This window comes from Erinaceus europaeus, chromosome 2 (genome assembly GCF_950295315.1).
Source record: "Erinaceus europaeus chromosome 2, mEriEur2.1, whole genome shotgun sequence".
NCBI classification, from domain to species: domain Eukaryota; kingdom Metazoa; phylum Chordata; class Mammalia; order Eulipotyphla; family Erinaceidae; genus Erinaceus; species Erinaceus europaeus.
This window is the reverse complement of record NC_080163.1, coordinates 361,213-371,909: the sequence shown is the minus strand read 5'-3', so window position 1 is coordinate 371,909 and position 10,697 is coordinate 361,213. Positions and strand designations below refer to the sequence as shown.

The 10,697-nt window shown below is 46.2% G+C and overlaps 1 protein-coding gene across 4 annotated transcripts in view; it reads right to left on the bottom strand.

Annotated features, from left to right (window-relative positions):
- Positions 1 to 1,823: 1,823 nt before the first annotated feature.
- Positions 1,824 to 10,697, bottom strand: part of ZNF329 (zinc finger protein 329) — a 27,821-nt gene continuing 18,947 nt past the window's right edge. For 2 of the 4 annotated variants that reach the window (XM_060172587.1, XM_060172592.1), the window contains exon 2: positions 1,824 to 4,231. In XM_060172587.1, coding sequence (XP_060028570.1) covers positions 2,609 to 4,219 — 1,611 coding nt within the window. In that variant the 5' untranslated portion in view covers positions 4,220 to 4,231 and the 3' untranslated portion in view covers positions 1,824 to 2,608. Of the gene's footprint in view, positions 4,232 to 5,961; positions 6,067 to 10,697 lie in introns of those variants that run through there. The other 2 variants (XM_060172609.1, XM_060172602.1) reach the window with 2 other exon arrangements.

Sequence of the window (10,697 nt, the reverse complement as noted above, 5' to 3'; positions counted from 1 at the left end):
AGAAATGGAGAGATGGGGGAAGACAGAGGAGGGGGGAGAAAGACAGACACCTGCAGACCTGCTTCACTGCCTGTGAAGCGACTCCCCTGCAGGCAGGGAGCTGGGGCTTGAACCGCAATCCTTAAACCAGTCCTTGTGTTTTGTGCCATGTGCGCTTAACCCGCTGCTCTACCAAACAACACCCTAAACAAAAGATTTTGCATAACTATCATACTGTCTCCTCAGGCCAAAACGTATCTCTTCCTTAACTCTACTGTGGACAGTTGGTTCATTTATCCAAGACATGGCTACCATGGGCTACATCCAAGTTAGCGATACCTTCTTTCTGGAATTGTTACTATGTTGGCCACACCTGAGACAGCAGACCGGACAGGATACAACCTGGAGAAAAGTATGGTTTGTTGCCTAAACACCCACCCACCATTTGTCCCCTTAGGATCAAGTCTCAAAACCACCAGCAACGTAAAGACTGGGTCAAAGTCACAGTGCCTGTGCCAAGACAGAGACCTGACTCATTCCATAGTCTTAATAGTTATTCTATATTCCTATTTCTCAAGAGCCAGAGACATTACATCTGCTGCCACAGATCTCCTGTTCTCCTTGCAGGTAAAAATTATACAAGTTTATCCCCACCCTTACCTATGGACTATAGACTGCCTATAGATTCTGTCTAGAAGGGCAATGTAGCAAAACTGCACAGAGTCTATGGCCGTAATATTCAAGCTCCTGTAAATGGCCTGGGGAGGTAATGTGCTGGTTATACAAGGTTTTCATGCCCAAAGCTCTGAGATCCAAGGTTCAATCCTTAGCATCACAGTAAGGGCTAAGCAATGCTGGGGTGGGGGCTGGGGGGTGGGGACCTCCTTTAATTTCAGGCAAAAACCCCAAAGTTCTGTCTACCTTCTGGACCTAAGGAAAGAGTATATGGCACAGAAGTCAGGGGGACAACATGGCTGAATACTGAACTGTAGGTGCCAAATAGTTCAACACTACTGCCTTAGGAGGGCATATCAGGTTGCATATGCCTCTGCTGGTCCATAGTTTCCATTCCCTGAGAGATTCCTAATTTCATTTCTTGTCAAGTTTTATAGCAACAATATATGATTTGGGGCGGGGGTACACAGAATAATGGTTATGCAAGGAGACTCTCATGCCTGAGGCTCCATCAAGTCCCAGGTTCAATCCCCCACACCACCATAAGCCAGAACTAAGCAGTGCTCTGGCAAAAATAAACATTTTCTATAATTAACTCCGAATCTATACAAGACTGAACATGTTTTAGAATAGAGACAGAAATTGAAAGAGAAGGGGGAGATAGGGAGATGTAGACCAGGGGCATGAGCCTGGGTCTAAGCACACTGCGATGTGTGTGTTCTACCTCGTGTACCACCATCTGTTCCCTGAACATTTCTGTACATAACTGTCATGACAGCAAATCTGTGTCTTTCTACTGTTGCCTGTCATAGGATAAACAATTTCAATATGGGGCCAGGCAGTACCACAGCAGGTTAAACACACATGGTGTGAAGCACAAGGACAAGTGTAAAGATCCGAGTTCAAGCCCCTGGCTCCCCAGCTGCGGGGTGGTGGTGGTGGTGGTGATGGTTTCCATCACAAGCAGTGAAGCAGGTCTGCAGGTGTCTGTCCTTTATTCCCCATCATCCCGTTCCCCCCCCCCCCGCCCAATTTTTCGCTGTCCCATCCAACAGCAACAATAAAAACAAGGGCAACAAAAATGGAAAAATGGCCTCCAGGAGCAGTGGACTCACAGTGCAGGCACCAAACCCCAAAGATAAACCCTGGAGGGAAGAGAAAAAAAAGCATTTCCAATGTGATCACAACACCTTTATTATCATGGTTCAACAAAGTTTTGTGTAATAAGTTATAAGTGTCCTCAGTGGACAGCAATGCAGTAATAATGTAAACATAACGACTATCTTGTTTAAACAACCACTTATCACATTTTTCAGCAGTAGCACTTTCCATCTTAGCATGAGCACATTTCAGTCTTTCCTGTCACTGCTCATTCACCAGCAATCTTGTTCAGAAGTTGGCTTTTTGAAATGAGTCCTCGGCATCTAGAAATACATTCAAACAACACAATCAGTATTTTAAATTTCTGGAAGCGGTGGAGTGACATGGGGTCTCTGATCAAGATGTCTTTGTTGATGTAGAATAATAATAATAATAAGCAGTAAGAACTACCAAAAGCTTCTAACACAGATAACACTTGGTCCTAGCAAATTTACTTATGCAGAACAAAGTAGACACTTCTTACTGGTGGATCTGATCAGTATGATGACATATCATTTACTGAACATATTCACAGGTTTTTGTAGATAAACTTTCTGATGTAAGAGGTGGGTATCCAGGAAAGTTTCGTCTTGACATTCACAGGTTATAATCCAGTGTATGAGCCATTGCATCTGGTACAGAATGGTTCATCCCTCCTCTCCAGGAGGTTCCAAAAGTACAGACTTAATATGATTAAGGAATGTTTACTGGGCAGCATAAATAATCCTTTCCTACTGAGAGGAGGCATCATCACTAAAGACATTCCTCCTCCTCAAGTTTTTGAGAGCAATTTGAGGGACAAGTGTGGCCGACATTATGTTTCCATGGGATGGTCACCAGGGTGTTTCTTTTTATGTCGGATGAGGGAAGAAATTCTCCTGAATGTTTTGCCACACTGAGGACACTGACTGGGACCCTCCCTGTTATGAAGTCTCTGGTGCACCACCAGGTGAGAGTTCTGCTTGAAGGACTTACCACATTCTGGACAGTGGTAGGGAGTCTCCTTGGTGTGAATTCTCTGATGCTTGGTCAGACAGGAGCTGTCCCTAAAAGCTTTGCCACACTGGTTACACTCATAGGGCTTCTCACCAGTGTGAGTCCTCTGGTGCCTGATGAGGCCAGCAATGTTCCTGAAGAGCTTCTGACACTGGTCACAGCCATAGGGCTTCTCGCCGGTGTGGATTCTCTGGTGCCTGATGAGGTAAGCACTCTCGATGAAAGTCTTCCCGCATTCTTTGCACTCATATGGCTTCTCTCCAGTGTGGATTTTTTGATGGACGATGAGATGAGAGTTACGGTTAAAGGATTTCCCACACTCCACACATTCAAAAGGTTTTTCTCCAGTGTGAATCCTCTCGTGCTGTGTGAGGTAGGAGCCATCTCGGAAAGCCTTTCCACACCTGCTACACTCATAAGGTCTCTCTCCCGTGTGGATTCTGAGATGCACGGTGAGGTGGGAGATGTCAGTGAAAGGCTTCCCACATTCATTGCATCTATATGGTTTTTCCCCTGTATGAGTCCTTTGATGCAAAATCAGGGATGAGTTTCGGTTAAAGGTTTTTCCACATTCTAGACATTCATAGGGTTTCTCCCCTGTGTGAATCCTCTGATGTTGTGTCAGAGCTGACCCATCACTAAAGGCTTTTCCACACTTACTGCACTTATAGGGCTTTTCTCCTGTATGAATTCTTTGATGCACAATTAGATTGTAGTTCTTAGAGAAAGACTTACCACATTCATTACAGGAATATGGTTTCTCTCCAGTGTGAGTACGGTGGTGTAGAACAAGAGAAGAATTCCGTTTGAAGCACTTACCACATTCACTGCAATTATACACTTTATCTCCTGGGTGACTCTTGCCATTTTCATTAAGAGGTGAACTCAGGGGAAAGATATTTGCCAAGTCTTTGCTTTCATAAAGTTCCTTACCAATTTTTACGACATCTTGTTCGCCAACGGGGGCAAAATGGTTGAAAGACTTATCAGGGTACTTACAAGGTCTCTCTCTTGTTTCATTTCTTGCAAACTGAATCATTTCCATAGAATGGATGAAGGCTTTCCCACAGACATTCCTGCCACCAGTTTTCTTAGATGCATAACTTTTCTGACAAGCATTAAAGATTGGTTCACAATCCATACTTTTAACATCTGAGTCACATATATGAAAGCCTTTTGCTATAGAAATTCTTGGAGATGGCACACGGTCTGAACATACATTAAAATGTTCCCCAAATCCAGGATAATCACAAATTACTTCACAAGTCCCTGGGTTCTCCTGAATTAAGACTGATTGCTTCAAATGCCCTTCCTGGTTTTTGTAATCCCAATCGTCACAAAACACAGGGAAATGGGAAGCCTCCCTGGTAAATCCTTCCATTTCCATGCCACATGATGTCTGTTCCTCAGGAACATTTTGAGCTGTCATTATCAATTATGGCTGAAAAGAAAAGAATGAAAAAGATAAGCTTAAGTACATGAAACCACGTGGAAAAGGAATATAAAACAATGACAGGCCAAATAAACAGATGTATGTCTCTACTTCTCTTTTTCCAACTGTTATCTGTACAAGGGGTAAGTAAAGTGAGAGTCAAGGGATAAAATCAAAACAGCTCTGTACAGAAACACATAACACTCTCATCCTGCTAAAAAGGAAGCAGTAGAAAAGGTATTGAGGGTAATTATCACCAAAACAATTAGCATAACACATGGAAAAACAGCTCAGGTGCAATATAGTTCACAAGTAAATACCACACTATGCATTGCAGATATGTACCCACTGACTACACCAACAGTTAGTACACATTTTCTGAGTCTACAATCCACAATGGACTTATCTTCACTAAATGGAGACAGTGACTTGAAAGTTCCAAAATCTGGGGTGGCTAGGTGGATGCCTCCCAGAGGAGTGTGCATATGAACAGTGAACAAGTACCTGGGTTCAAGCCCCTAGTACCCACCTGCAGGAGGGGAAGATTCACAAACCATGAAGCAGTATAGTAAATATTTCCGTTTCTCCCTATATCCCCTTCCCTCTCAACTTCTGTATCTATCCTAGATAAATAATAAAAAGGGGGGGGGGAGGTAGGTTAAGTGCACATGGTATGAAGTGTATGGACTGGCACAAGGATCCCGGTTCCAGCCCCCTGCTCCACATCTGCAGGAGGTTACTTTGCAAGCAGTGAAGGTGTCTGTCTTTCTCTCTCCTCTGTCTTCCCCTCCTCTCTCAATTTCTCTCTGTCCTATCCAACAACAAATGACAACAGCTATAACAACAATAACAACAAGGGCAACAAAAATAGGACTTCCAGAAGCAGTGGACTTGTAGTACAGGCACCGAGCCCCAGTAATAAAACAAACAATAACAATAATTCAAAGGAAATCAAACCAAAACAACAAAGTTCTAAACTCTGTCAAAGACCACACTGGAGGCTTATTATAAGGATCAGAATATGATGAAAAAAACTAGAAACAAGGTAGGAGTAGATAGTATAACAGTTACACAGAGACTCTCATGCCTGAGGCTGCGAAGGTTCAACCTCCCACACCACCAGAAGCCAGAGCTGTTCAGTGTTCTGGTAAAAATAAAATAAAAATAACAAAACAAAAGAAAAAACTAAAAATAGGTTTTTTTTTTTCAGGAAAAACTTAAGAGGAAATGAAAACAGGTGGAAATAATAAATACATTCTTAGAGCAAGTCCAGCACTGGCCATAAGTGCAGCAGTAATAATGACTCAGAGGTAAACAATGGAATGAATTAAATACCAGTGGCAGTGAGTGCCCTGTGACATGGGGAAGTGTTAACAAAATTAAGACCTTAGTACCTGCCTGACCACTTCAGAAATGACAGAGTAAGCATAGTGCTAAAATTCCACAACCATAATGCAACAGTTCTCAGCCAGGGGCAGTTCTTACCACCAAAGGGCCCCTGGCAATGACGAGAGAGGCAGCTGCTACTGGCAGCCAGTGAGTCAGATTCAGACAGAGATGCTGCTCCAAACATGGGAGAGGCCAAAGTAACTGACTGCACAAACGGTGGGACACAAACGGCTGGTGTCACTAATGTGTGACACTCAGAGATGTAAGAACACAAAAAATGTGTTTGTAGAGATCACTGAGCTCACCCAGCAACGCATGCAAGGACCCGAGTTCAAGGCCCCAGTCCCCACCTGCCGGGGGAGCAGCTTCAAGTATAGTGGAGCGGAGCTGCAGGCATCTCTGCTCCTCTCTCTCCCTTCTCTTTCTGAGAAGGGAAACCAAAGGAGCCAGGAGTGATGGTGCTGAGGAGGTATTGAGCCCTAGCAATAAGCAAGGCAACAGGAGAAATGTTGCTGCTGGCAGCTGGCAGATACTTCAGCCAGCAGAGGGCATAGCATACCACGTCTCGGGACCTGGGTTACAGCCCCAGCAGCACATAGGAGCACCAAGGCACTGAGGGAAGCTCCAGGGACAGCAGAAGAGCACTAGTGTGTCTCTCCTTCCCTTTCCCACTCTATATAAAAAGAACAATAAACTCAGCACAGGAGTAGTGTGCACTCTAACATAACGCAAGGCCCCGCATACAAAGGGAAGTATTTTATCTTTGCCTTTGTTTCTTTTTAAATATTTATTTCTTTACTCCTTTTTGTGGTCCTTGTTGTTTCATTATTGTAGTTATTTTTTAAATTATATTTACTTATTTTCCATTTTGTTGCCCTTGTTTTTATTGTTGCTGTTGTTATTGATGTCATCGTTGTTGGATAGAACAGAGAGAAATGGAGAGGAGGGGAAACAGAGGGGGAGAGAAAGACAGACACCTGCAGACCTGCTTCACCGCCTGTGAAGCGACTCCCCTGAAGGTGGGGAGCCGGGGGCTCGAACCAGGATCCTTACGCTGGCCCTTGCGCTTTGCACCACGTGCACTTAACCCGCTGTGCTACCGCCTCACTACCTGTTGTAGTTATTGTCGTCGTTGTTGGATAGGACAGAAAGAAATGGAGAGAGGAGGGGAAGACAGAGAGGGGGAGAGAAAGACAGACACCTGCAGACACGTCTCACTGCCTATGAAGTGACTCCCCTGCAGGTGGAGAGCTGGGGGCTCGAACCGAGATCCTTACACCTGTCCTTGCACTTTGTGCCACGTGCGCTTAACCCTCTGAGCTACCACCCGACTCCCTGTTTTTTTTTTTTTTTTTTTCCTGTTTTTGTTTTTAAGAGCACTGCTTAGCTCTGGTTAATGGTGGTGCAGGGAACTGAACCTGGACATGAGAATCTCCACATGATCATTATGCTGTCTACCCTGCCCCAAATGGAAGTGTTTATAAGAAGCAAAGCTAAAGCACAAGGTAATGAAAGCAAAGTAAGGATGGCATGGTTCCTTAACAACAAATGATAAACACCAATGATAAAGGCCTGAGCTGCTACTGACATTTACAAAGATGTCTACATAAACAACATACCTGAGAATGGCAAAAGTTAACCAGAACTCTAAGTCAAAATCACCAAATCGAACTACACTGGCATGTTGCACTGAACCTTGCAGAAACAGAAACACAGCTCTTGTGGACAGAGTGCTACTTTGCAATGTATGCCGTCCAACTGCATTGAACAAAGCTTTACCACCTTTATTTTTATGGTGGTACTATAGATTGAACTAGGGAGTTCAACTCAGATGTGAACATTGTTTTGTATAATCATGATACTCTTTCTCCAGCCTAAGGATGCTTTCTTTAAAAAAATTTTTGTTAATTTTTATGAGAGATTCAGAGAAAAAAACAGAGCGACTAGAACACCACTCAGCTGTGATTTACAGTGGTGCTGGGGGTAACAGACTTTTCAGAGCCTAAGAAAGTCTCTTGCAGAAGCACTATACTCTCTCCCCAGGCCAGGACTTTTTAAAGACCACCATGGAGATTGCTGTGGCTTGGAGCCTGCCTGCACAATAAGCCCACCACTCCCAGTGTCATATATATATATATATATATACAGATATATATATATCTTTCCACACACAGAGAAATAGACAAGAAAAGAGAGAAACACAGAGGGGGGATAGAGAGACACCTGCATCATTGCTCGCTGCTCAAGTTGCTGCCTCCACTACAGGTGATCAGGGGCTTGAACCTGGATCACCCCTTTTTCTTTTGCCCCCTGCCCCCTTTTTTAATAGTAATTTATTTCCTTTTGTTGTCCTTGGTCTTTTTTTTAATATTTATTCCCTTTTGTTGCATTCATTGTTGTTGTTTGATTTTCAAAAAAATTTGTTTACTGATTGATGAGAAAGACAGGAGAGAGAAAGAACCAGACATCATTCTGGTCCATGTGCTGCCAGGGATTGAACTTGGGACCTCATGCTTGAGAATGCAATGCTTTATCCACTGCACCACCTCCCAGAACACTTCGTTTTCTTCACCAGAGCACTGCTCAGCTCTGGTTTATGGTGGTTCAGAGGACAGAAGCTGGAACTTTGGAGCCTCGGATATGAGTCTCTGCATAACCATTATGCTTTCTACCTCCTGAGAAATTAGTAATGAAAAGTCAATCAAGGAACAATAAACTGGGTCAAAGCAATAGCTCACATGGACATGTGCTTTGTCATGTGCCAACTCAAGTTCAGGCCACAGCCACACTGAGGGAAGGTTTGGTGTGGTGACTGCTTTTCCTCTTTACCTCTGACAGGAAGGAGGGAAGGAGAGAGGGAGGGAAGGAGGGGAGGAAGAGGAAGAACAAACAGCAGGGCTGGGCAGTGGTGCGACGGGTCGGGAGCACAGGAGCACAGGTGGTCATGAGAAAGGACCCACGTTCGGGCCTCTCAGCCCCACATGCAGAATGAGCATCACCAGTGAAGCAGTGCCACAGGGCCTCACAGACCTTCATTCAAGCAGAGTCACCGTGCACAGAATGCACATCAGTCAGCGTCTGTCCCTTTGCTTCCAGTCACTCGGGTCACGATCACTGGAGCTCACTGCCTGCATGATTCCACCACTGCTAGCAGTCATTTACTCTTCTATGTTTTAAAATAATTCATTTATTGACATGAGAGAGAAAGGAAAGAGAGGAGACACCTGCAGCACTGCTCCACTATCAGGAAGCTCCCCCATCTGCATTTCTCTATCCTATCCAACACTATCACCACTTCCCTCTTGATATTTGGCTATCTTAATCCAATAAATAAAGATAACTTTAAAAAATAAAAAATATATATTAAAAAAAAAAAAGAGGTAGTGTGTGGCTTTGCCATGGGAGCAGCCCAGCTCCGAGCCCACCACCCACGGAGCAGCACACAAGTCGGGGTCTCTCCTCTCTGTGGGGGAGGTGAGGCTGCATAAACATCAGGCCCGACCACTGCAGACAAAACAAACACCAACTCCGCAGCCAAGGGCACAAAGCAGCCGGCGCCCTGTCAGAGTCCAGGAGGTGGCGCAGTGAATAAAGCACTGGACTCTCAGGCACAAGGTCCTGGGCTCAATCCCCCGCAGCACACGGACCAAGGTGAAAAAACAAAGTAAATAAACTGGGAGTCGGGCGGTAGTGCAGTGGGTTAGGTGCAGGTGGCGCACAGCGCAAGGACCCGTGAAAGGATCCCGGTTCGAGCCCCCGGCTCCCCACCTGCAGGGGAGTCACTTCGCAGGCGGTGAAGCAGGTCTGCAGGTGTCTGTCTTTCTCTCCCCCTCTGTCTTCCCCTCCTCTCTGCATTTCTCTATCCTATCCAACAACAACAGCAATAACAACAACAATAGCAACTACAACAATAAAACAACAAGGGCAACAAAAGGGAAAATAAATATTTTTTAAAAAGAAAGATAAACTGGTAGTCGGGCGGTAGCGCAGCGGGTTAAGCGCAAGTGGTGCAAAGCACAAGGACCGGTGTAAGGATCCTGGTTCGAGCCCCCGGCTCCCCACCAGCAGGGAAGTCGCTTCACAAGTGGTTAAGCAGGTCTGCAGGTGTCTGTCTTTCTCTCCCCCTCTCTGTCTTCCCCTCCTGTCTCCATTTCTCTCTGTCCTATCCAACAACAATGACATCAATGAACAACAACTAGAACAATGAAAAACAACAAGGGCAACAAAAGGGAATAAATATATTTTTAAAAAAAGATAAACTTACTCTCACAAGAAAGCGCACGGAGCAGAGGTCATGCCTGGGCCTCGAGGGCCCGGCCAGTCTGGCTCTACTCCAGTGCCCAGCCCGAGGCTGCTCAAGCCCACCGGGCTGGCGCTAGGAGCCCAGCGCCACTCTCCCGCCCAACTAAAACCCAGCGCAGAAATCTGTGTGACGGCTCCCTGGGACAGCACCCAGCTCCAGGGCCCCTCTGCCGCTTCCCCAGGCTGCACTCTCCCCACACGCGAGCTCCGGCTTTACAGGCGTTCTGTCTGTCTGCTGTCTGACGGAGGCGCTGGGCAGACAGACGTCCCCAGCGACACACGGACACGCGAGCTCCGGCTTTACAGGCGTTCTGTCTGTCTGTCTGCTGTCTGCTCTCTGACGGAGGCGCTGGGCAGACAGACGTCCCCAGCGACACACGGACACGCGAGCTCTGGCTTTACAGGCGTTCTGTCTGTCTGCTGTCTGACGGAGGCGCTGGGCAGACAGACGTCCCCAGCGACACACGGACACGCGAGCTCCGGCTTTACAGGCGTTCTGTCTGTCTGTCTGCTGTCTGCTCTCTGACGGAGGCGCTGGGCAGACAGACGTCCCCAGCGACACACGGACACGCGAGCTCTGGCTTTACAGGCGTTCTGTCTGTCTGCTGTCTGCTGTCTGACGGAGGCGCTGGGCAGACAGACGTCCCCAGCGACACACGGACACGCGAGCTCCGGCTTTACAGGCGTTCTGTCTGTCTGTCTGCCACTGCATTTCCTCATCGGAGATGCACCGCGAGGACCTCGGTGGCGCTCAGGCCTGAACCCGGGGCCTGCGTCTGGCGCG